Genomic DNA, 26,536 nt, shown 5'->3' on the forward strand with positions numbered 1-26,536 from the left:
ATTTCCTAACTCAGACAGCCTACTCACAACAGGTCAGATAGTAATACTCAGTTGGATGATGATGATGATGATGAGGAGGAGGAGGAGGATGAAAAAAATCCAAATCCAAGGCGTGGCCAGAGAGTGGCGACAGCCAGGGAGGCAACTTTAGTTGACAGTGGGGAGCAGATGTGTCTTTCAATTTTGTCTTATATTGTGAATTTCCACAATGAAAAGAACAACAAATGCATCAAACTGTGCAAGGTTTCTGTGCACAACATTTTTTATCGGATGACTGATTTAAAAAACGCATACTTGGTGTGCAAAGGCAATTAGTCATGAAAGTCAATTGAAGGCAAGGAATTGTGTAGTGAGTTAACTCAAGTGTCCATTCATGTGAAAGTACATCTTTGTTTTACAATTACAATTCAGAAAAATGAAGTAACTTAAATAACTGACCTTAAGAACATACAGTGTTGTTACAAACTGATAAAGACAGATCTGACTCATTACAATAAATGTGTATTAAACCATTTTTGAAAAATTAAAGACATTTAAAAATATCATCTGTAATAACCTGAATATGGATTAAGGAAAGGGCTGGTTCTACCCTAAAATGGGCTGGTCTACATTAGTGCCAGCGGCATTAATGGTACGTAATGTTTAGCCCTTACCTGTGACTGTAACAACAATGTACTGAGGAGTGCTTTGGGCATTTCCAGACTGTGTGGGGGAGCCCTGGATCTCTGCGGTCACATACTGTGTCTGAGCAGGCTGGGCCTGTGCTGTGGACTGGGCTTGACTACCATCTGCAGGCTTCGGAGTGGCAATGGAGGTGGCTTGATCGGTGGGAGTAGTTTGGCCTGTGGGTGTGACGACAGTGGGAGTGGCCACAGTCGTCTGGATCTCAGCCAGAAACTGAGGGGCAGGTGCAGGGGTAGAGCTGGCGTCAGGTTGCCCCGGTGTGACAGTAACACCGGCCCCCTGGGGTTGGGCTGCTGGCTGGATCTCACCTACGTAGCCTGAGGTGGCCATTACAAGAGCTGAGAATCACCCTAGGAAGAAGAAACAAGTGACTAGTAATGCATTTCTGGTAGATATATTAGGGATGCTGTGTATGCTCCAGGATGAACCCTGAAACTGTCTATTCCCAGGTTCTGTTTTGTTAGAATAGCCCAATGCTATTTGATCTTTCAAGCCACTGTATAATTGTAACCGGTGGACTCCTGTGTTGTCTGCACTGCGTTGATATGAAGAGGCTCAGAGCGTGGATATCTTTGGAGGCGATCTCCGTTTATCACTAACAACTCTGACAGCAAGAGGCAAAAACACAATCCTCTGTAATTATGACCATATAAACGCAAGCCCCTACACAAATTAAGTGACACAGGAATTTGTTAGCATGTTAAACAATAAGTTTAGGCTGAAAAATGACCTTATAAACAGCTTAACAGCACCAAAACATGGAAATTACTACGAGAGCAATGTCACTTACCTCTCCCATGGAGTACAGCAGCAAAAGAGGAGAGGCAAGGCGGGTTACACCCCTTTATAGGTGGGGTACCCCCAAAGGTGAACGTTGGTGTACAGAAACTAAGAAGCAAATGTTCCACATATTGACTATGGAGGCCTAAGCCTGTCAGGTAACAACTGAAACAAATTTTGTGTAATTATAATACTTAATATACACATATTACTGCTGTATAACTGACTCTGTTACATAATCATTTAGACAGAGAGAGGGCAGGGCATATCTAGTCAAAAGTTGTGAAGACAAGAGAGATACAACTTTCTATTTCGGAGAATGTAGCATCACAAAGTCCAACAAACCACAGCTTCCACTTGTGAAATGACATGAGCAACACTTAGACATGATGCAAATGATGTTTTTTTTTCTAATACCATGAATCTGTGGTCAACAGTTCATGTCCAGGGGATACTGGGAATATTTCCACATCCTCATTTGTTGCCTAGATGCACATTAATAAGCAAGATGGCTGTTTCTGAAAGTACTACTGTAGCTGACCTATTGGTGGTGCAGCTGATGTGGAGGTGGGGGAGGAGCATTGACGGGAACAAGCATTTCGGTGTCTCATTATCTGTAATGTGATCACACACTATGGCAGCACAAGTTGGGGAAATCCCTCACCACATTGCTGTGCACTACCACTGCTATGCTTTCTGTTGTAATAGATATGTCACAATCACTAACGAGGAAATTACATGTACACCCTGTCCTTAAATTAAACTTAGGTTAATTGATACAGTACACTTGATATTAAGTTAGAAGCAACGTGCCTTTGTTCATTGTTGTTTAGCTGACTGCAAAATGATAGCACAGAGGAAAGAGTTTATTGTGACTTACATCTGTGTTTGCAAAGCCAGATGAGGATGTTTAATCCTGGCGTTTATGGTCAGTTTAGCCTTATTGCAGACGTATAAAGTTTTTCGTGTGGAAAATAGGTGAACAAACACGGTCAACTGAACTCAAAGCACCTGCAAAACGCCCTCCTTCGCCACGCCCCTCAAATATTAAATGTCCGCCACCTGCTTTCAACTTTACATTACCGACAACGATATTTCAGTTGCCGTTTATTGTTCCAACCCTGCTCTTTCCTGTACACTAACCCATACGGTAGCTAAATAGTTACACTTTTAACTTAGCTATCCTTATGTGAGCTCCCTTTTGGGTAGTAACCGTCATGTACTCAGGGACGTGGTTTAGTGCTGCTTGTCGAAAAAACATAACGTTTCAAACCGCCACAGAACGTCCGTTCATTGCCGTTAAAAACAAACGAGTGTCCGTTACTGGTAACTCGTTTTGTTAACTGTAAGCACGAGCGAGCACAAGGCTGTCGTGACAACACTGGTGCTAGCTATCTAGCAAGGTAACACGGGCAGCAAGCTAACTGGTCTCTACAACAACCGCCATTTTGTACCTTTTGCATTTGACATCGCCATAACAACGGCCTGCTTGAGTATGCATCTGTGGCTGCGTCGTCATGGCAGGCACAATTCAGTGTCACCCGAATGAGTAGCGGGCAGAAACGACCCCATTCAAAGCGCAGACTGAGGGCTGATTATCAATACGACGGCTAGCTTGCAGGCTAACGTCAGCTAACACTAGGAGGCAGTTGCCTGTTATGGCTACTGGAACAACAAGGGGGAAAAAAGCAATAGCACAATTCAGCTGAAGCATTATTGGACATGAAATATTCCCTATATGTAAAGAGCTTCACCTCTGTATCCACGTATGTATTTCCCACCGGTAAAATGTCTTCTTTTATTTTTATGGCGGATTCAGCTGTTGTTGTTGTTGATTCTCGTTGCTGGGTTCTTGTCGCCAGGGCTACCGTGGCTATGGCGCTTCGTCCTCACCAGGGCAACTGTTGCTACCCACCCGCTCCCTTCCCTCCCCCCTCTTCGCTCTGATTGGCTGAGCGCTGCCAAATTGTCTTAAAGTGACAGGAGCAGCGAATTTCTACTACAAAGCCTTCCACGCCCATTTGAGTAACATCCCCGTCTATCATACACATACATTTTACAACTGAGGCGGATGCTATGCCTGTCAGAGTAATAAGTTCATGTTAGTGCTTGTCAAAATTCTGCAGTAAGTGATTTGACAGTGTCATAGTAACTATCTAAAATTTAAAACAGGGTGCTATAGACAATACAGTTTGTCTTTGGTGGTGATACATCTGGCTGGTACATCTGGCTCCACTGAAACCAAGCACACTCAGTGGATGCCCTCGAGATAGCAGCTAGTGATTTGATTCTACAAACAGTTTGTGTTCAACTAAGCCTTCACCCTTTACATTGTAGGTTTATTTTTATAACAGTTACAAAGTGCTGTACAATAAGACTAAACACATAAACAGTAAAAGATAAAATAAGGAAGGCCAAAACTAAAATCAAGATAATAAATGGGAAGTGAAATCAAGAAGACAGCAATAAAATAGACAGACAGTTCAGATGAAGTCAGGATATGCTTTCTGATAGAAGTAGGTTTTTAGGAGAGAGTTAACGAAGCCAGTGACTCACACAGCCTTATATCCTCGGGCAGGTTTTTCCAGAGCCTCGGGGCCCTGATTGCAAAACTCCGGAACAAGCAAAAGACCTCTGCCCGAGGATGTCAGACTACACAGAGGTTCATGAGGGACAAACAGGTCTGAAATGTAGTCTGGAGCCGGGCCATGCAGAGCCTTGAAAGTAATCAATAAGATTTTGAAATCAATCCTAAAACAAACAGTGAGCCAATGTAAAGAGGCTAAAACTGGTGTGATGTGGTGCAAATATGTTGGACACACAGTGAAACGGGAGCACCACCTGAATTAGTTATTTCAACATGTTATTTCCATGCCCTCAGAAAGTTCAATCAGTATTTATGAACATGAGCTACTCTCTATAAATGCCAGAAGAGGGCCACAGTCTCAAACTTGTGATGTCATCAAGTATAATTTGGGGGCTCCCCCAATTACAATTAATGGGAGTCTAATTTTGTGGACCCACAGAATGTTTATTTTCCTTTTTATATCAAAAAGCTTTACTCTCTTGTAGTGTTCTCAGTTCTGAAACAGGACCTGTGCCCATACAGAGTGCTCCAGGAACGACCTTTCCCTGTAGGCTAATGCAGAAGTTGGCCTCGGCCTGGTTCCCTCATCAAAAGGCCTATGGGATTTTTCCATTTGATTTTAGATTGTTGCAGATAGTTTTAATATTTATGGTACTTTCATGTTTTGTTCAGCAAGATAATTTTCACAAATTAACACAATTTTTATGATTTTTGAAGCCTGAATGCAATCACCTGGAGTAAAAAGCTAACATCAGGCTATAAACGAACACTACAGTCATATGATTTAACATCCCTACCACCGCAAGGCTGTAAAGCCGTGCTTGACATGATGTGACGTTAGCATCGGCCTTTTTTAAGACACATAAACGCTTAAAAATTCAAGAGTGGGGTACTTATAGACAAATTTTATGTCGTGGAACAAAACATGAAAGTCTGTTAAGCTTGTGTTAACCACCTTATTTCAGGCATCTAATTAAAAACCCATTAAAACAACCTATTGACTTTAAGATGAGGGAACCAGGAGCGCAGAAATTAACTCATTTCAGGGTTTTAGGACTCATTTCTGGGGCATTCCATAGTCAGGACATTTTCCTGGATGCTCTAGGTGTCAGTTCAATGTCTATGAAGTAATTCCACACTTTATACCCTATGATTCCCTATGATATCACAAATTTGAGTTTTATAACTCTACATTTTGGATTTGGAAGAGAATTGTTCATGTCTACCAATATTTTTGAACTATCTTTAACCATAGGAATAAGATATGAATTTTGAAAATGGCTGTAGTTCCGTTTTCACGTCATCTCACAAGGTTTTGTAGCTCCAGTCCCAACATTGCAAAGAATCCAGTTACCAACTATTGCTAGCCCTGGATAACCTCTTGGCAATTTTATAACCCCAAGCCACTTCTTTATAGGTATGCAACAGTCGTACAGTAGAACATGTAAATGACAACATCTACAGTATTGCAAAATAATTTATTGATAAATTACCCTTAAAACAAATTATACAGTAGGACCAAACTATATACTTTTATGTAGAATATGTCCAAGAATGATTAATTTTTTTAAATTTTATATACTTTATTAATCCCCGAGGGGAAATTCAATTTTTCACTCTGTTTGTCAATTACACACAGGTCCGAAAGACACACACATGCACAAACTGGACCTATACATGCACTAAGTGGAGAGATGTCAGAGTGGGCTGCCCATGACAGGTGCTCCGAGCCGTTGGGGGGTTTGGTGCCTTGCTCAGGGGCACCTCGGCAGTGCCCAGGAGGTGAACTGGCACCTCTCCAGCTACCAGTCCATACTCCATATTTTGGTCCGGACGGGGACTTGAACAGGCGACCCTCTGGTTCCTAACCCAAGTCCCTATGGACTGAGCTACTGCTGCCCCAAACCACTCATTAATAAAAAGTATGGACCATGACACTCTCATATTTCTCCCATGACCTCCTCAGGTCACTTCTGTGACTCCGTGTTAATGAAAGTCAGGGTGGACACCCTCCCGAAAATGCCATTTTGTTTGCTTGTTATCGTCACATTAATTACAGATTCATCATCCCCCATTGTAATTTCCTAAACGAGCGACCTTTGACTACGTGGATACACAGATAAAAATGTGTTTTATTTTTGTCTGACTCATAATAGGACTGCTATGTTATCTGCCTTTGAAAATGTCACTGGTCCTGTCTCTGTACTCCCAATTCACCTTTTGGCAACGAGATGACAGAATAAGCAATTTTCAAGAGAAAAGGGAAGTGATGTATACAGAAGTCATGCAGGGTCTCGTGTGAATTAAAAATGGACATACTGATGTAAATAATTGCGATGTTGGATACAATGGGCTATATGTCAATGTATATCCCTGTAGTGGTGTTAGTGAATGGTAAATCTTGTTAATGGGGAATTAATGGCAAACTGAGTAAAGGGTTCATTTCATATGATCAGGCAATGTTTGCCAAAGGTTTTTATCTTTTTATTTTTGACAGGAATTACCTGTTGTGCAACTCTTCTTTTATTTTAGGGCTGTGTTGAGTATCCCTATACTATTAATTGGTATCAGCTGTCAAATGATAAAGAAAAATTGTTTAAATCTTACTCTTGCATCAATTTGTTTGATTAATTAGGCTAATTTAGCTGGTGTAATATCCATGCCTATTACACAATAAACCACCATGGTATCTGTACAAGAAACCATGACAACCAGTGGTTTAGCAATCTCTAGTGCCATATATATCATGCCATAAACCATGCCCTATGAGAAACATATTAATAGACAGAGTTGGAATTGGCCAGTACGCTATAAAAAATGTGTCACATGGTCTCAAACTTTTACCTTTAGTTGACATTATTAATGTAAATATGCTCCTCACATCCACATCCACTACATGATCCATGATTATTGATCATTTACATATGAAACCTAAGTGGGATCTGATGACGTCATAATGTTGAGGGACATTAAAGGTGACGAAAGTGCTTCTCATGCTGAAACACAATTAGATCATCAGGGCCACTGACAAATTCGTTAATTATGCCACCTTTGGTCTGCTTTTTGTCTCCATAAAGGTCTCTGACTGTATCTCTGTTTCAAATCTGTTCTTCTTCCAGAGAAGGTCTGCGTGCGCAGTGTGCATGTCTCCCTTCCAGGGCTCTGGACCCCTTTATAAACCACGCCTGGGTCACTTACTAAGTCAAAGCGCCTACAAACAGGGAGACAGAAATCTAAGTGCTGCCCATAGCAAACAATCTCCTGTCATTTAACAGCTTGTATTTTGCTTTATTTCCATTGGGCACTATGTGGAAAGCTGTGGTACTGGCTGTGTGTCTGCTGGTGGCCGGGGTTCAGCCCATGGACAACCCAACATATGGGGTGAAGCTGTGCGGCCGTGAGTTCATCCGGGCAGTCATCTTCACCTGTGGAGGCTCACGATGGAAACGGTCACTCAGGAGTGCAGGTAAGAGGCTCTACATCTTCATCATTACTGACTTTGTGCTACAATCAGTGTCAGGGTTTCATGTATATGATTTATTCCATCTGTTACGTGATGCCAACTTTTTTTCTATTTCTAGTGTTATGATTTCTCTGGATCTGTTGTTTGTATATTGTCTTTACCTTCCTCTGTTCAATTGTGATTGTGTGCATATATGGTAATGATAACTTCAATGGAGGTACAAGAAAATCACATGTTATTTTAAGTGCACATAGACAGAAAATATTACTTATTACATTTCTATTGAACTATGGACAATCTATGCTGGAATCAGACAGCTATCATTTACATTGTCATTAGATGTTTTATGTGGAACCATTTGAATAAATAAATAAATGAACATAGCCAAACCAAAAAAGGATGAAATAATATTCATATAAATTTTAATTGTAACATATTGCAAATAAGTATAACTATGATATGATAATAAGTACAATTACCCAGTGTTTCAGGGGAAATTTGTTAAATATGTCACACTTATTTAGGTGTATGATTGTGTGTGGGGAGAAAGAAATATTAAAAGTAATAATATTAATAATAATAATAATGACCATAATAATAATAACATAAATTAAATAGATAAAAAAAATGTAAAAATAAAAAGTTAAATAAAATTATCACTACCCTAACCCTACTACTACTTCTACTACTACTACTACTACTAATAATAATAATAATAATAATAATAATGATTATAATGTAATAATTGTTTAAAAAAACACCTAGGTAGTAATAATACGGAAGGAATGACAAATGAATAGTAGGGATATTCTGATGTACCTTTATTGATGATAACCATGATATTTAAAAATGAAATACTGATATCATGTTAATAATACACATATTATAATATCGTATAAATAATCCAGCGCCTCTTTCCGTTCTCACTTTGTCTCCCTCCCCCAACATCGTCCAGTTTTCTTTCCACTATCCATTAAGTATATTCCTCTTTTTAGGACAATTCTGAACAGTCATGGTTACAGACACTCTCCACCTCCCTACACTGGTATTTTAAGTGCAGTTTATTTGCCAAAAAAGAGACAAAATGCACAATGAACACATTAAAGATGGATATGACTGATAGGTTTTTGTTTTTTTTTTCAAATTTTCTTTAGATATTGCAAGAATGTCATTATCATGTATTAAATGGGATATGGTGTCAGCCCTAATGAATAGTTTGATATTAGTGTCAGCTATATTAGTATAGAGGACCCTGGCAGGGGTGTGGAGGTGGAGGCAGTGATGGCACCAGCAGTAGGGGGAGGTTGTTACCGGGGTAAGGATGTGTGCGTGTTTGTATGTGTTAAATGTATAATGTGTTGTATGTGTGAAACAGGGAGGGCAAGTGACATTAAAACTGATGAATGCGGTGTAACATCTGTGAAATGAACGCTTTATTTAGACAACAGAAGAGGATGCTGAAAGATTATTTTACTGTTTGCATTTTCCTCAGAAATGCAATTCTTTCAATGATAATACAGTTAATGGACAGGGACGTGTGTAAGAGAAAAGCATGAGTGCTCTCTCATTCTTCATTTGCCCATTTTACTGCAGCAGATGTGTCAGAGGACCCATTCAGCTCCCGTCAGGAGGACTCCTCGGAGGGCTTGAGTCACAATCCTGTGGTAGAGAGTCTCCTTCAAAGGAACGGAGATCTGAGCTTCACAATGAGAGACAACAATGAGGCAGCGTTTAGCAGGCCGGCCCGTTCTTTCATCACTGAGGAAATCCTGGAAGCCCTACGCAAGGCTGACCGCAAGGGCCGGGATGTAGTGGTGGGCCTGTCTAACGCCTGCTGCAAGTGGGGCTGCAGCAAGAGCGAGATCAGCTCCCTTTGCTGAGAGTCAGCCTTCGCCATTTGAGTCAATACACCGGCATACATACTGTATACACGAGTACACAAGCAGACACAAACGGATGCACATCCACTTCTCTTTCGTTTCACTTCCCATTACCTTTAGATCATTTTATATGCAGTGTCTTTGATTTAAACCGTTCTGTAAACTGTTCCTGTCTTTTAGTATCTATGAAGTGTATGGAAAGGGCTGCCATGTGTCAAGAAATGTTTATACATACTTCTTCTAGGCTTTGTAATGAACAGCCTTAATTAGTCTTGAACAAGCTGTTTTGTCCTTCCCAACCACTTTCACACACATTATAACAAACCTGTATGTTATCATGACCAGCTGAATTGTGTGTCTGACAATTCAAGGGAAATGAATGCTTTGTTAAACTCATTTGACAACAGCTGCATAAAAAGTCACTCACGTCTAATCTTGTTTGTAATTAGAAGTATATTGTTGGTATTTTGCATTTGTTTCACAGCACACAGAGCACTATGAGGTTCAGATCCACAATAAAAATGTGTTATAAGACAAATTCTAAGTGAGCTGCATGTTGAAATCTTGTCTTTCCTCAGTTGCCAAGGCTTAAAATAGTCTCACTTCACCGGAAATATGCTGTCGGGGCATATTTTGCATTTGGTGATGCATGACCATATTTCCTTAAAAACACTGACATAGTGACATCCTCAGTGATGGACAAAGTATCAAGATCCAGATCCTGCATTTAGCTCAAAGTACTGATACATCAGTGCAAAAATACTCCATTTAAAGTTAAGTACTCCATTGTTATCAACAGCATGGACTTGAAGAATTAAAAGTAAAAGTATCCACATGAAAATCACACCTGTAATACCTGATTTAACTTATATGCTACATTATTAGATATGCATCAGTTTGTATGCAGAATAGGAGACTACTTTATATACATTTTAGTGTCTAGTGTTTCCCAACCTATAGGGCCTCTCCAAAAGGTCACAAGGTAAATTTAAGGGGTCATGAGGTGATTAATGGGATAGGAAATAAGAAGAAAACAGTGTTATGCATTTATTTTGGTGACTTTTTTCTCATTTTAGCTTTGTTCTTGGGAAATAATGATCAATTTAAACTCTTCGTGCCATGAAGGATTATTCAAATATGATTGATCATGCAAAAAACTTTTTTTTCTTTCATTGTTTGTGTTCGGGTGAAGCTGTTTATTATCACAAAATTGTGTTTGCTCTTTTTAAATCATAATGACAAGTGGAACCATCCAAATGGCCCTGATCAAAAGTTTACATACCCTTGAAGTTTTGGGCTGATAATATACACACAAATTGACACATGCAGGTTTAAATGGCTATTAAGGGTAACTGTCCACACCTGTGACCTGTTTGCTTGTAATTAGTGTCTGTGTATAAAAGGTCAGTGAGTCTCTGGGCTCTTGACAGACCCCTACATATTTCATCCAGTGCTGCACTGACTTTGCTGGATTCTGAGCCATGGGGAAAGCAACAAAACTGTCAAAGGACCTGCGAGAGAAGGTAGTTGAACTCTATAAAACAGGAAAACGATATAAAAAGATATCCAAAGATTTGAGAATGCCAATCAGTAGTGTTCAAACTCTGATAAAGGAGTGGAAAATAAGGTTCTGTTGATACCAAGCCATGGTCAGGTAGACCAACAAAAATTTCAGCCACAACTGCCAGATGCAAAGAAAAACCCACAAATAACTTCAGCTGACACATAGGCCTCTCTACAAAATAGTGGTCTGGTTATTTCAAGATGAACAATTAGGAGGCACTTAAAGAAAAATGGGCTGAACAGTCGAGTTCCCAGAAGAAAGCCATTACTACGCCAATGCCACAAACCAGCCTGCTTACAATATGCCAAACAGCATCTAGACAGGCTTCAAAACTTCTGGAAAAAAGTCATTTGGAGTGATGAGACCAAAATTGAACTTTATGGTCACAACCATAAACGCTATGTTTGGAGAGGAGTCAACAAGGCCTACGATGAAAAGTACACCATCCCTACTGTGAAGCATGGAGGTGGATCTCTGATGTTTGGGTGTGTGAGCTACAGTGGCACAGGGAATTTGGTCAAAATTGATGGCAAGATGATTGCAGTATGTTATGAGAAAATACTGGAGGAGGGGCGTCTGTTGCTGCAGCGGCCTGGGTTCGAATCCAGCTCGTGGCCCTTTGCTGCATGTCATCCCCTCTCTCTCTCTCTCTCTCTCTCCCCCTTTCATACTTACCTGTCCTGTGCATTAAAGGCAAAAATGACCAAAAAATATCTTTAAAAAAGAAAATACTGGAGGACAATTTGCACCCATCACCCGGAAGCTGTGCATGGGACGCACCTGGACTTTCCAACATGACAATGATCCAAAACACAAGGCCAAGGCGACCAGCCATTGGCTACAGCAGAAAAAAGTGAAGGCTCTGGAGGGGCCATCACAGTCTCCTGACCTCAATATCATTGAGCCACTTTGGGGAGATCTCAAACGTGCAGTTCAAGCAAGACAGCCCAAGAATTTACAGGACCTGGAGGCTTTTTGCCAAGAAGAGTTGGCAGCTTTATCATCAGAGAAAATAAAGTGCCTCATCCACAACTATCACAAAAGACTACAAGCTGTCATTGATGCTTAAGGGGGCAATACGCAGTATTACGAACTAAGGGTATGTAAACTTTTGAACAGGGACCACCTCAGTATTTTCTTGATTGTTATGCCTCATAGTTTAATTTGAATCTCACGTGAAATAAAGATTTTCTTTGAAGAGTGGTACACATTTTACAAATTCTGCCAGGGTATGTAAACTTATGAGCACAACTGTATGAGTGTGACAATACTATGTGTATAATAATAGTAGAAGTATGACTAACAATGATAGTAACAGCAGTAGTAGGAGGCATCAGGCAGCAACATGGCAGCAGTGTAACCACTGTGTGTGATGGCAATAAAGACATTTTATCTCAGTTTCTTATTGGATGTGACATAAAACCCTGAATGACTACTACTGCTTTTTGCCATGAGTCAAAGCACAGATTGAGTGGACAATAAACTACTTTCACCACTGGAATTTAAGATAAATTTAAGTTTATGACCCTTAAAAAACTTCACTAGTCACTGCTTAGTCTTATCAGTAACTGCTGTATCATGTGGGACATTTTGTTTTTATCATAAGAGTCTGCTTAAGATAAAAAAAAGTCTCCTGTGTTGTTTGTATATGTAGATATTTGAGTTTGAACAGGAAGTGTTCAAAACCGAGCTGTCTGAGGTGTGAATGCTGCCTGCGTATGACCGCGTGCGCCTTTTACGTCACTGGTAATTCCAGAAATGGGCGGGGCCACCCGGTAAAAGCTGTACGGATGACTTGAACTCTTCACAACAAACTTTCTTTGAAAATTGTGTTTTACATCGCTGCAGAATGCACCACGGATGTCCCAGTGTGTCTCAAAATGAGGTAAATAATTTAAGGTTATTAGTTATTGATAGTTAGCTTACACTGGAGAATATAAAAGCTTGTTATGAGTTAAGACAAAATACTTTTAACGTTAAATACGAATTCCGTTTCTTGTTACCACGGTGCGTTCACGTGCTCTCAACAAACCACATCTGTATTAGCTAATTTACATATGAGTGCCTCTAACAGGAATGTGTGTTTGACACAGAGACTGACGGTATTTAGACTATTTATGCCAAATTGCAAAACATGACGTTACAGTAGTTGTCGTTTCGATGCACGTGTTGGTGATTCTTATCGCCTACATTTACTGTGTCAAAATACCAACAAAGTGCGTGAGTTTAATACAGCTGTTACAGGCTACAACTTCCGTGGTTAATACATTTTCTGTGTGCATGTATGGGTGTTATCCACAGGCACTAGAGGGCTGGGTCCAAATGTAATGGCCACACTTAGGACGAGGTGGCTTCTGTCCATCTTGCTGGTCAACCTGCCCACCTGCTCTGCTTCAGGTAGGCTTATTACTGTAAAGTGTTAGTGCACATGTTACTCAAACACTGTATGAGTTCAGTTCTGCCTTATCTCAGGTGCTTATGCTTTGCTTGTGGGCTTTTGCTTTAGTTTTGTGCTGCTTTATACTTCACCACACTGCATTTATCACCCTTTTTACTCCACCTTAAACAAACTACTTCCTTTGCTGCACAAGATTTTACATATAAACTCTATGACCTGCTTATGAGAAATGATGTATTGCTAAAGAATAAACTACCACCATAGGCAGGTTATGACACAGTGGGACCCCTGGGCCAAGATATGCAGAGGGCCCCACCACTTCTCCTTCATAAAAAGAAGACATGTTTATGGTGGTTGTCTATTCATTATTTTGTGGTGTCTCCTTGTGGTCATTTTGTGTCTTGGTTAGGTAATGTGTCTCTTTTGAGATAATTTGGCCTTTTCTGGTTGGTTTTTGTTGCATTGTGTCTCCTTCCGGTTGGTTTGTGTATCTTTGTAGTCATTTTGTGTCTCCCCGTGGTTGGGTTGTGTCTCTTTGTAGTCTTTCTGTGTCTCTTTGTAGTCATTTTGTGTCTCCCCGTGGTTGTTTTGTGTCTCTTTGTAGTTGTTTTGTGTCTCTTTGTAGTCATTTTGTGTCACTTTGTAGTTGTTTTGTGTCTCTTTGTAGTCGTTTTGTGTCTCCTTGTGGTTGGTTTTCATCTCTTTGTAGTTGTTTTGTGTCTCCTTGTAGTCATTTTGTGTCTCCTTGTAGTCATTTTGTGTCTCCCTGTGGTTGTTTTGTGTCTCTTTGTAGTTGTTTTGTGTCTCTTTGTAGTCATTTTGTGTCACTTTGTAGTTGTTTTGTGTCTCTTTGTAGTCGTTTTGTGTCTTACCATGGTTGGTTTACATCTCTTTGTAGTTGTTTTGTGTTTCCTTGTCGTCATTTTGTGTCTCCCCGTGGTTGTTTTTTGTCTCTTTGTAGTCATTTTGTGTCTCCCTGTTGTTGTTTTGTGTCTCCTTGTAGTTGGTTTGTGTCTCACGGTGGTTGTTTGCCAGTTTTTATAGTTATTTTGTGTCTCTTTGCAGTTTCTTAGCATCTCCCTGTGGTCTTTTTGTGTCTCTTTGCAGTCATTTTGAGTCTCTTAATGTCAGTACGTGTTTATTTGAGTGACATTTTGCAAGTGAAGGTTAGGGGAACCCACTGACACTTTGGGTAATCCATCCATGGATACAACATTCAGCTGTTAATGCAATATAAAGGGCTTTGTCTAAGCTTTGGTATCACTATTCAAGTAAAAGATCGAGATATAATAAAACATACAGTAGATGTTTCCTGCATTTCTATGACAGGATACTGATACTTACCGGTTATTTTTTTTCAAAACTAACTATAATAAAAAATGGGGTGTTTAATGTGCTGCAAATGATTTGCCCACACTGAAGGCATTACATGTTTTTTTATGCAGGTCTCATGCCTGTTAGTTTTTTCACAGACAGACCCTACATTATCTTGCATTACTGTCTGTATAGAAGAGGAAGTGGTGACAAGGGAGACTGCAGACTGATTATAACGCCTGCTTCCTGTTAATGTTACTGGCTGTGTGCTTCTTTGCAAAAGGCTGTGTGCAGGCATTGAACTGATCGCTGGTACAAGTGTAGAGGCTTTCGAGAAATGGGTAAAGGTGACAGCCTTGTGATGAATAGAAAAAAAGGTGTGTGTTTGCTGGTGTGGGCGTATGCACATATGACTAAACTCTCTGTGTTTTTCTTGTGGCGCAGATAGGTCTTCTATCTTTTGCTTTCTGGCTCTTTTTTAATCGTTTCTGTCAGATATTCACTGCCTCTCCCTTTGCTTCTATGACAGTAACCTTTATCTATCTAAAACACTAATGATTGTTAATAAAAATTTATATTTGATTTCCTCAAGTTTCCTTCCAAAGTGGACAGAAAATCACTACTCTGTGGTTTTTCTTTGTTGTTTTTATCAGTTTCCTGTCTGACAAGAATGAGCTTTGGAGAGATTTTAGAGATCACTTGCAGCAAAGTATAATATTTACTTTGATTTCTTCAGGCCACATGCGTGCATCTGTTTTTATTTTAGCTGTATATTTCTTAAGCAACACGCACACCACTTGCTCTGTCGCCTTTCTAGTGCAGGAAATCAAATCCCCCAGAGATTCTCAAAGAAAAAAGTCTTGAGAATTTGAAAGATATGTCCTGATACAGGTATTTGTGACCGAAACTTCAACACTCTTTAAAATAAATCACTGCAGAGGTGATAAGTGTGTGTGTGGGAATGCACGTTGGTCTTTGGTAAGTAGTTTTTGTGACTCAGAGTATCCTGGAAGTTTGTCACATTGGGTCAGTACCTTTGCTTGTTGTGACTCATGGTGGGAGCATTTTGGATTTGACATTTTAGTATGTGTTTTTCAAAAATCCAAAGCCGTATGATCTCACTGATGTCGTGGTTGGAAAACTGTGTTGCCAGTGTTCAGTACAGCTACCTAAAACTAACACGGACTAATTCAGCAGCCCTGCAAGAAATCCTGTAGTTGGAACTGTTTTTGTTCTGTGGGCTGAGATCATGCATTTGGTTGTGTGTGTGCATGTGTGTGTCTGTCTGCAGCTAACTTCGTAAAGCTCATAAACTTTATATTTTTTTGGGCACGTTTATGAATGTAAGCTCAAGGGTTTCTCCTGGCTGCGGTGATTCACAGTTATTGAGAAATCTGTTTTATTGACTGCTCTGTTTTATATCATTATTGACTACAGACTCCTCACTCCTCTTAGTCTGCCTGTAGGACCTTGAGGACCAGCAAAATCATGTTGTAAAAGGCATTTCTGGCAATGGGCTAGGCTACAAACAAGCCTTACCTCGTCTGTTGCAGGTTGCATTTTGGCCTTTGTCGTGGCTCATGAACCTACAATCATAGAAAAGTTTGGTCTTATTTTGAAGCAGAGCATCTGCAGATTAATTTCATATCAGATATGTAATGAGTTCCAACTCTTATATGCATATTGTCTCCCCTTTATTCCATTACTGTCATGCATACACACTGGACACACATCTCACCCTGCACTCCCTGCTCCCTCCTCACATGCCCCCAGACACACCCAGTGGAGACCAGCACTGCACTGAGCTCACTTTTCTAATTTTAAATGAGTTTTGAAGTACTGTGAATCATTTTCTATCACTTTTGGTTTCATCCCTCACCCTCTTTGTTTCTCCAGGCCCTCCTGCTGCTCTCTCCCCTCCTGACTGCAATATCCCCTGTGATGAGAAAGATGAGAGCAACAATTGTGCGGATATCCACTGTAGTTGGGATCCATGGCTGGACCCTCAGATCCCCACGAACTACAGCTTGCACTGGGAGCCAGCAAATAATGAGTAACACAACCAAACTTGTTCCCAGTCATATCTGACAGCTTTCTTGATGACAAACATCTGATGACTTTGGGAGAAGCCCCCTGACTTCTTGTACTCCTCTTGTCTTCTCTCCAGAGAGGGGCATGTGATCAGTGGCACCAATTTGAGTGGGATTATCCTTCGTGCACACTTCAGTCATGGAGATCTGCATGTTTGGGTCCAGGCTAAGAACCAGCACGGTTCTGCCAAATCTGAGAAGGCTATGTTCAATGCAGAAGATATCAGTGAGTCAGTCCTCCATATTCTTGTTCATTAATACAGACACCACAACAACAACAAACACAACGGCAATAAAACTAATTCAAAACTCAGAACTGTTGATTTCGATTGAAGTGATATTCTATTTCAGATTGTTTTTCTGTCTGTTTCTAGAGAAGCCGCCCACTCCCAATGTCACATTGAGCTATCTGGAGCCCTTAGATATTGAATGGACTTTCTCCTGTGATGAGCTGCAGCGCTCTTTTGAACATTGTGATGTCCGACATCGGGCTGAGGAAGACCAAGTCTGGGTTGAGGTATCCGTTTTAGGTTTTGTCTTACACCATTTTCCTTTTCGCTCTCTCTCAGCATAGTCCACACTTTGTAATGGAGCATGTTGACATTGAGGAGACAATGCTGATGCATGAATAAATTAATCAGCTGAAAAAAGAAAAGCTGTATGACTAAAGCTTAGTGACTGAATTCATGCTCAAGCTCATTTCCCCCCCCTTTCTACACAGAACAAGACTGGAGTTCACTATACATTTGACAGTCACCTGCCCTACACAGTCTATGAATTTCAAGTTCGATGTTCCTGTGACAAAAGCTTGTCAAGTGACTGGAGTGCAATCCACAGAGTACGAACTCCTGAGATGGGTGGGTCCTCATTTGTTATGTGGTCTCCAAGTTTAGAGTCAGCAAAGAACGTGGAGAGGGTTGACAAAAGTTTAGTTTCTTCTGTTTGTTTTTTGCAATTTTCAACATTTACATTACACATTTACAACAGTGCTAACAACAGCAACAGTGCTGAGGTAGGAAGTTGGATGCTACGCTTCCGTAAACCCGCTGTTCTGATATCAGTGGTAACCAACATATAAGCGCAGTGCAGAGCGGCGGCAGTAAGCTAGCTCACATACAGTAACATGGACGTACGGCTGGCCCAACAGAGGTTGAGTGACTTTACTCCTCTATATCTTTACATGGTAAATAGATGTTTGCTGCTATGTGAACGTCCTGAATGTTGTATACAGCTCCTTTAAGGAATCGTGTGACATTTTGGGAAATATACTTATTGCTGTCTTGCTGAAGGTTAGATGAGAAGATCATCTCCTCATGTGATAAATATCAAGCTGCAGCCAGTAGCTGATTAGGCTAGCTTAGCATTAAGACTTAACCTGGGGGAAACAGCCAGCCTGGCTCACTAATGCTGCATTCACATGGAGTCAAGCTAATAATGGTAGGCAGCAATATCATCTTAGTAGACGAGAGCGGGACATGAAGTTAGTTGAGACCAGCAGAGAATGCCAGTAACAAAAATGGCAGACAACCATTACTCTTTGCTGTCCTCCGCGATGGAATTTACCACCGGATGTTACGGAGCTCCTTCATTCAAGGTGAAAACAGAAGCTGTTTTCTGTCTGCCATCTAACGTCTGCCTGATTTCATGTGAACGCAGCATAATACACACTCCATCTTGTTTGCTATCCGTACAAAAAACTAAATGTGGAAAAGACAGTTTGACGTTTTACAGGGGTTAGGTGCGGGACTATTTATTAGCCAGTTCCCAGGCAACCTGTGGACCCTCCAGAAGTTAACATTCCTGACCATAAACCCTGCGAAAATTTTACACATTTTTTTGAAAGGTTTAGGGGTACTGATAGGTTGATTTTTGGACAGAGCCAGGTTAACAGTTTCCCCGTCCTCTGTCTTTATGCTAAACTGAGCTAATGGGCTGCTACCTTTTTCTTTATATTCACCATGCAGATATGAACGGTTTCAACATTTACACTGTGATAACAGAATGTGTTGTCTCCCCTAGTAAACAAAATAACCAATTTCTCTGCTAAAACTATGAACCACTGAGTTCCACTAACCTGCACTGGGTTCTGATTTTGCCATTACCTCTCTAGTTTTCTCTCCTTCATGCTAATTTATTCCCCTCTTGTTCAGCCCCTGTTGGAGAGCTAGATTTATGGAGGGACTGTGGGACGTCCCAGGCAACCTCTGACTGTTTTCTGACCTGGAAGGTAGGTAAACAACCATTACTCTCTGACTGAAATAATGAACAAGAGTCTCACTTAATGCACACTCACCCCTCACTATCCTCTCCTTTTCTCCATCCTATCCAGAGGCTTCCTACATCTCAGGCTCGCGGTCTCATTTGGGGGTATGAAGTCAGACTGACTTACAATAATGGCACTGCGGTGTTGGTGAATATGTCCACAGCGGGGTCAGAGGGCCGGTTGGTGTGCGATGAGATGCAGTGCCACTTCAATCTCTCTCTAAAGGATGTATCATCAGCCAGTGTGTCTGCCTACAATGCACTTGGTGCCACAGTGCCTTCTTACCTCACTATGCCAATATCAGGTATCAATTGCCAGACTGCTTTGTTGCAAGCGCCGTACTCACAAAACATCCCAAAGCTAAAAGTAGCTCATAACTAGCGGAATTAGGAGAAACTAAGGGCTGCATCAAAATGACACTACAATATTTCTACATTTGTATTATCTAATTCCTTAATTTGTATTTCTCCGATTCTTGTGGCTCATCAGAACTAACAAAGCATTTGTCTCCTACTAAGGTAAAGAGAAAAACGAGCCAGCTATTCACCTCAAGATGAACGAAGACAGCCTCACCGTGTCCTGGGGTCTGCCCTCTCAGCTCTCGGATAACTTGAAAGAATATGTAGTGCAGTACAATCAAGCAGGGTGTCCTCCTGGCCGACAATTTGATTGGATCAAAGTGAACAAAAGCCAAACAACAGGGATTTTTAAAGGTACGTTTGAATGCTGTACATTCGTAGCACCACAAGAAGTAAATAGAGAAGATTACTCATATGACAATGCTGCGTCAGGAATCAGGACCCAGATGCAGACTAACAGGCAGGTTGAATTTTTAACGAAAAGTGAGCTTTAATGCAGCTGATAAAAGAACATCCAGAACAAGCAGGTAACTAAAAGTCCAAATGAAAGCAGAGCTAAAACTAAACTTTAAACCAACCAGGATATGGGGTGTCGGTGGCTTAGTGGATAGAGCAGGCACCTCATGTACAAGGCTGTTGCCGCAGGGGCCCGGATTCGACTCCAGCCTGTGGCCATTTCCTGCATGTCACTCCCTCTCTCTCCCCCCTTCACACTTGTCTGTCCTGTCAATTAAAGGCTAAAAAATGCCCAAAAAATATGTTTAAAAAAAAAAGTCCCAGAAGGTGATACAGAACATTGATTTAAAGAAAGCATCACTCAATGATAATGATAAATGAAAATTAACTTGAAGATTGAATAGTTAAAAGTCATTGGAAAGGTTTTTATTTTAAGGTTGTACTTGGGCTTGCTGGTTTGAAAATGGCTGTTAAGCTCTGGTGTTTGTCTCCATCTACAGGTCAATATAAAAAATACACACCCTACCAGGTGTCGCTGTTCACTGTATCACACAGCAATGAAGTCCATCACCTCTCATCAGTTATTGGATATTCACTTGAAGGAAGTAAGTATTTATGCCGTTGTTTTTGACCCATCTTTTTTTCTTCTATTAGCTTATTTAAATGGGATAAACTTGGAGTCATCATGTCTTGTGTGTCCCTGTCCCTCTCCAGCCCCCTCCACAGGGCCATCATTTAAGGTATCGATTGCTGACACTCATGTGAACCTGTTTTGGGAGCCTGTTCCCCTCTGCATGCAGAATGGGGTGATCCTGTCCTACGAAGTCATAGCAGATGGCGGAGAAAACGGGCAAAAAGGTACGCAACAACAACATGTAACGCAGTTGTAATAAGTTAAGGAAACATTAACATCAAACAAACCCAGTATCAGATGGAAAGACATTTAATTTTGTTGAGAGTCCTACTGATTTTGGTGATCCCCTGAATTTTTCTCGAGCAGGTCAATGTTTTCTTTTAATAGCTGGTTGGCCCAATTTGGCACAGACATTCATGGTTCCCAGAAGTTATATCCTAATGATTCTGTAGAAAGCCTCAATTCCCAAGTCGCCAAATACCGCCGCTTTGTCTGGGATTTCAGTGCTGAACACTGACGCAACAAGGCACCTTTTGCAGTGGTATGGCACGCTGCTGGGCAGATGAGTTCATAACTGGTGGTGTATCACAGTGCTGAAAAAGGTGCATCAGTTTATAATGCTGCTTGATGGCGTCAGTTTGAAACCCCAGCCTTTCACCCTGGAGACCGCTGTTCACTTCTTGTGAGAATATTGAGCCAAACCATGTTTTTACTAAACCTAACCAGCTGCCTTTGTTTCCTAAACCTCACAATGTGCTTTTGTTGCACAAGTAAATAAACTCAAACACAAGGGGTCTCATTCATGAAATGTGAACAGAATGAATTTGTGTGTTAAAGGGATAGTGCACCCAAAAATGAAAATTCATTCATTATCTACTCACCCATATGCCGATGGAGGCTCAGGTGAAGTTTTAGAGTCCTCGCATCACTTGCGGAGATCTAAGGGGAGAAGGGATAGCAACACAACTCCACCTAATGGAGGCTTATGGCGCCCCAGATTCAAACGTCCAAAAACTCATAATTGAAACCACAAAATATCTCCATACTGCTCGTCCGTAGTGATCCAAGTGTCCTGAAGTCCCGACATAAAAAGTTGTTTGGAAAAATGTCATTTGAACTCTGTTTTTAGCCTCATTGTAGCCTGTAACTCTGACTGCCTCTCTGTACACTGCGCTCACGTGTGCGCACTTGCGCGCGAGACCAGCAAAAGCACATGAACACACATGAACGCGGTGCCCATGTCTCACGTGCTTTCACGCAAGTTTCAATGGCTTCAATTATGTGTTTTTGGACGTTTGAATTTGGGGCGCCTCCAGACAGTGTGGTTTCACGCCAGACTATCTTACTTACTGTTAAACTTAACAGTGGGTTTTTGCCTACATTAGACTGCCTGTATTAAGATGTTTTAACAGTGGTTTGATTTCACAACAGAGACAAAGAATGCCGAGGCTTAGGGCAAACACAGTTGTTACGTGGCTGTCCATGACGGCAGACAAGGGAGACCTGATGCTGCTCTGCAGGGCACTTGATTTGCGTGTGGCTACCACAAGGAAAGTTGAAGAGGGAGGGGCAGGGGCTCGACTCAAATGCCGTTATAGGTCAGACAACACATTTAATTGAGAATTGATATCATGGGCTAAATTTAAAAACTAAAATATAAACTTTTTAAAAAGAAAAAGCCACACCACTACTACACGAAGAAAATAAAATGAATTTCTCAACCCAACTTCACCTGAAATAACTTCAGTCACTGCATCGGAAACGTTTTTCTTTCTGTATCTCTCTCTTCCTTTGTTTGCTCCATGTTCACAGGTGGACAGGATGCACCCATCCATAGTAATTATCACCTATATATACGGTGGTCATTGGCTATTCATGGGCGGGGATGTAAGCTAATAGCTGGCTTGTGAGAGAGCGCTGTCAATTTACAATTGATTTGGCATTTATGAACATACACACGTGTCTATGAGTTTTCCGCAGCGTTCATGAATCTGGTGTAGGTTTTTAGTACCAAGGTTTTTATTTGCATAACATTTTGGAAAACACTGAATGCATCTAATGAGCACAATCTGTACATTTCCTGTGAAAACAGAAGTGTATTTTGAAAAGACACAATGCATGTAACAAGCGTAAATTGACACGGCGTCCTGGAACGTCAACAACAGACGCAGGAGGATACCTAGTGCGTCATATGTAGACGTGAAAGTCCACTGACCAAGCAGCGATATTTGATGAGCTGGGATGAGAAGGCGTCGTTGTAGATTCTCTAACTTTTCATTTAGTGCCACCATGAGCTTCATACATTCTGTGCACATTTATGTCCCTTGTAGGAACAGGTCTAAACTTTGGTAAAAATGTAACTTTTCATCCAGCACCACCCTCAGGTCAGATTTGGTCAATGACTAGGCTACATAGATCGAAAACTAATGACATTCCCACTGCCCTTAGTTGTACTTTGTGTTTGGTGCTAATTAGCATAAGTTAGCATGCTAACATGCTAAAGTAAAATGGTGAAAATGCTAATGCTAAACATCACCATCATTATTGTGAGCATGGTAGTATGTTTATATTGTTATGAAATCGTGATGAATATGTAGAACAAATAAAGATAACTAGTGATAAGCAGATCAGTATACTTAGCTTGGTGTGTCTCTGTCAGCTGTTCTTTCATTACCTCACCTCACTCCACACACTTTCACTTCTCTCCTATAGTGTACAATGTGAGTGCATCCCCCCAGCAGGAAAATATGACTTTTAAGCTGCAGGACCTCAGTCCAGGACAGCAGTATGATGTTTGGATAAGAGCTGTGACTGCAGCTGGGCCTGGAGCAAACTCCACCATGAAGGTCAAAACAAAGCACCTGGAAGATTTTGGTATTGTATAACATCTTAATCAGTTGTTGTTGGATGTGATGAGCTGTGTGACAATGGGTTTTAAGTTTTAAAAGATAATTTTCGATTTTTTACAACCTAGCATGTGGATGAATTACATTACTGGTTATATTAATTTATTCTCTCATCTCTTTTCTCCCCGTCTTTTTCAGCGATCTTAAAACCGTTGCTGCTTGGAATCATTTTTGTGATTTTTGTGTGTTTTATCGTTGTTTTATACAGGTAAGATGATCATGTTAAACAACATTTCTTATTTATTCTCCCATCACTGTCTGATCTGTGGGCACGGTGCATCACAACTGTTTCCCTTTTTGTTGGTTGATACTTTGAGTCATGTAAGAATTTGGTGTCATGCATCCTCATTAATCTTTACGAACACCTGAAATACTTTCACAAGTAAAATAATATGATTATTCAGTGCTGTCGTGTTGATAAAACGGATTCAAAATTCAAATTCTCTCCAATCGTGCTGCCTCACAAACTGCTGATGTGAACATTGATGCTAAAAATACATTTACGTACACCTTTTTTTTTATATCATTCTGTAAGATTCTGGAGAGTTTTTGTGATTATGAGGGGTGTCTTGTATATATTTAACTCTTATATGTCTGCACAGAGCTCATCAAGGAGAATGCCCACTGGTGCCTACATTTTTATATGAGAAAGTACCAGATGCCCGCAACAGCCACATTTTCCGACACATGAAGCACCAGGTGAGAGACTGACTTCTTCGGTTTACACCCGGGCTAATGGTGGCCATTTGGGTGCTCTAAGCGCAAATGCTTTGACCCACCCACCTGAATCACTGACCCCGGAGCAGGGCAGATGACAGATAGACACAGCATGTCACTTTGGGTCAGCGTTGCTTCTGTTTTTTTTCATCGGTAATTCACAAAATAAATAAATCTTGATTATTACAGTGGCATTTTCATTGGGTGAATGCAATTACATTTAATGATAATAAATGCAACATTGAGTTTAACCGACTACTATTTCTGATATCGCCTAATGAGGGTAGCAACGTATAATCACCTAATCGACTAATCGTGCACATTCCTTGTCATGTTGTGTGTGATTTATGATCATTAGCTGTTTTGGAGCCTCCTCCAGCACTTGATGTCCCACACACAGTCCATAATGTGCATGTTTGTAGAAGCAGCGCTGGTGTACACTGATTGTTGATCCTGATAAATGCCATTTTTTTGCTGTTTCACTGGTAACTGCCTATTCTGTTTACTGCTGCACACACTGATGTTGTCACGTCTTAGTTTGTTACTGTGTATGACCAAAATCCAAACAAAAAAAGAACCCTAAAGAAAGATCTTGGCTCTGTGTGTGATCTCCTTGTAGATTAACGACCCCTTGGCTTGGATCTGCATTCCCGTCTACGAGCCACATCCCATCATCTCTGTGCTGGAGGTTGTGGAAATCCAGCCCAGGGCTGACGGATTAACACAGCCAGTGGTCGGAGATCAGTGTTCACAGACGGACTGCCAAGACGATCAGGGGGAGGAAGCTGTCATGGAGGAGTGTCATAGGACAGACCGCAGATATGGAAGAGAGGAATACAGCAGAATGGTTGACTCGGACGAGGAGAGGGACAGGAAGGAGGAACACAGGGAAGATAGCTGGAGCTCAGCAGAGGACGAACAGTCAACGTCAGGTTACGAGAAGCACTTCATGCCCACTGAGTTGGAAGTACTGGAAGTTTGATGGGGGTTTTTTTCGTAATTTGCAGAAAATGTTCAATGTGGAAGTTTTTTTTAGACGATGAGTCTCTCCCTACTGGTAGGGGGGACTCCGAATATTGGAGGAATCAATCCACATAAGATGATGACAATTATCTGGTCCTCTCTGCCCTGACTTCCGCCTTTTGCATTTTTTTATTTTGGTATTTCAATTGTTTTGTTTATTTGAGTAGTATTTGTTTCACCTCATGGTGTTCACCTTGTTTGTTTTTGTACTTTTCCAATTTCAGTCACAACTCATGTGTGGTCCCTCCATTTCTGTCGTATGTTGAGACTGTTTGCAAAATGCATAGACAAAGTGACAGTTTCCTGTGTGTGCAGTAAATTGTATTTTCTTTACAATCCAGATATTGATCCAGACAGGAGCCTCAATATGAAGTAAATCAGGAATTATGTGTTACTGACATTGATAGCTATTTTTCATATTTATGATCATATGTTTGAGTATCTCAGGAAACACACTTTGAAATGGTGGCTAGAATATTAGAAGTATATAGTATGTATATAGGATGTTTAAAAGTATTTCAATCAGGTGTCATCAGGTGAATAAATGCTTTATCCTTCGACTTAAGTGTTTTTGTTGTCGTTGTTTTTGGTTCTTTTTTTTTTTAAACTCCCAGATGAATGAATGAATGCGATAATGAGGGTTAGGTGTGTACAGGTGTAAAGCAGACCCTAAATAAATTAAAAAGCTACTAGAGCACTGGCTGATCAGACCGACTGAATGTAACACATCAGGTGCTATTTCATGTATTTCCCCCCTAAATAGGCAAATGATCAAGGTCCATATTTTTTTGTTTACATTGATGCACCTTAATCTTTATCTTTTGATAAATACAATGTATGTTAAGATATACATGCAACGCTCAAATGTGATTAAATAAACAATTTTGATAATGATTTGGCTACAGAGTTTCTAACTTGATCCATTCAGTGACGACACGGCCATGCTTATGGAATATGGTACTGTAACTGTACAGTTCCCATACAGTCATCCTACAGGAATAACACACATGAAGCCACAATTGCACAACATATCACTTTAACCAACAGCATATTGCAAATACAGAACAGCACAACAGCGTCAGATGGTGAATATGGATATTGAATTCATTCCTAGATAAACTGTTGAAGTGCGTACATTTACTTAAGGATCTGCCTGTCCGCTAATTGAACTGACATGGTCATTTAAACATCTTCTAAACCACAGAAATAAAAGGGCAGTCTAAGTCTTTGATGATTGTCAATCTGTTTCTGTGTCATAAACTACATTTAGCAGATGTCCAATTCCAACTAAAAGTAAAGAAATGCATTATAAAAAGACAGATTTTTTAAATTCATGTAGTGAATGATATTGGGATAAACGTTTCATCTGATCTTTCATTTTAAAAACAGACGTGTTGAGATTTATCATATTAATTTAC

The 26,536-nt window shown here is 40.6% G+C and overlaps 3 protein-coding genes across 9 annotated transcripts in view; 2 read left to right on the forward strand and 1 right to left on the reverse strand.

The window, feature by feature from the left end:
- rfx1a (regulatory factor X, 1a (influences HLA class II expression)) overlaps positions 1-3,380 on the reverse strand; it is a 21,223-nt gene extending 17,843 nt beyond the window's left edge. For 4 of the 7 annotated variants that reach the window (XM_050069855.1, XM_050069853.1, XM_050069849.1 and 1 more), the window contains exons 1-2: positions 3,219-3,379; positions 654-1,034 (exon numbers count right to left, since the gene is read on the reverse strand). In XM_050069855.1, the coding sequence (XP_049925812.1) occupies positions 654-1,014 (361 nt within the window). In that variant the 5' untranslated portion in view covers positions 1,015-1,034; positions 3,219-3,379. The other 3 variants (XM_050069850.1, XM_050069854.1, XM_050069851.1) reach the window with 3 other exon arrangements.
- A 3,977-nt stretch (positions 3,381-7,357) lies between these two features.
- On the forward strand, positions 7,358-9,902 carry rln3a (relaxin 3a). Its single transcript, XM_050069860.1, has 2 exons — positions 7,358-7,517; positions 9,108-9,902. Exons 1-2 carry the CDS (start codon positions 7,358-7,360, stop codon positions 9,392-9,394), a joined length of 447 nt encoding a protein of 148 aa, XP_049925817.1. The 3' UTR covers positions 9,395-9,902.
- A 2,814-nt stretch (positions 9,903-12,716) lies between these two features.
- On the forward strand, positions 12,717-25,683 carry il12rb2l (interleukin 12 receptor, beta 2a, like). The gene is made up of 15 exons (XM_050069858.1): positions 12,717-12,843; positions 13,260-13,355; positions 16,567-16,723; positions 16,838-16,986; positions 17,135-17,277; positions 17,482-17,617; positions 18,911-18,987; positions 19,090-19,327; positions 19,542-19,736; positions 20,339-20,443; positions 20,553-20,696; positions 23,185-23,346; positions 23,517-23,586; positions 23,981-24,077; positions 24,715-25,683. The coding sequence occupies exons 2-15, from the start codon at positions 13,286-13,288 to the stop codon at positions 25,075-25,077; spliced, it is 2,106 nt and encodes a 701-aa protein (XP_049925815.1). The 5' UTR covers positions 12,717-12,843; positions 13,260-13,285; the 3' UTR covers positions 25,078-25,683.
- Positions 25,684-26,536: the final 853 nt, after the last annotated feature.

Source organism: Epinephelus moara, chromosome 18 (genome assembly GCF_006386435.1).
Source record: "Epinephelus moara isolate mb chromosome 18, YSFRI_EMoa_1.0, whole genome shotgun sequence".
NCBI lineage: Eukaryota > Metazoa > Chordata > Actinopteri > Perciformes > Serranidae > Epinephelus > Epinephelus moara.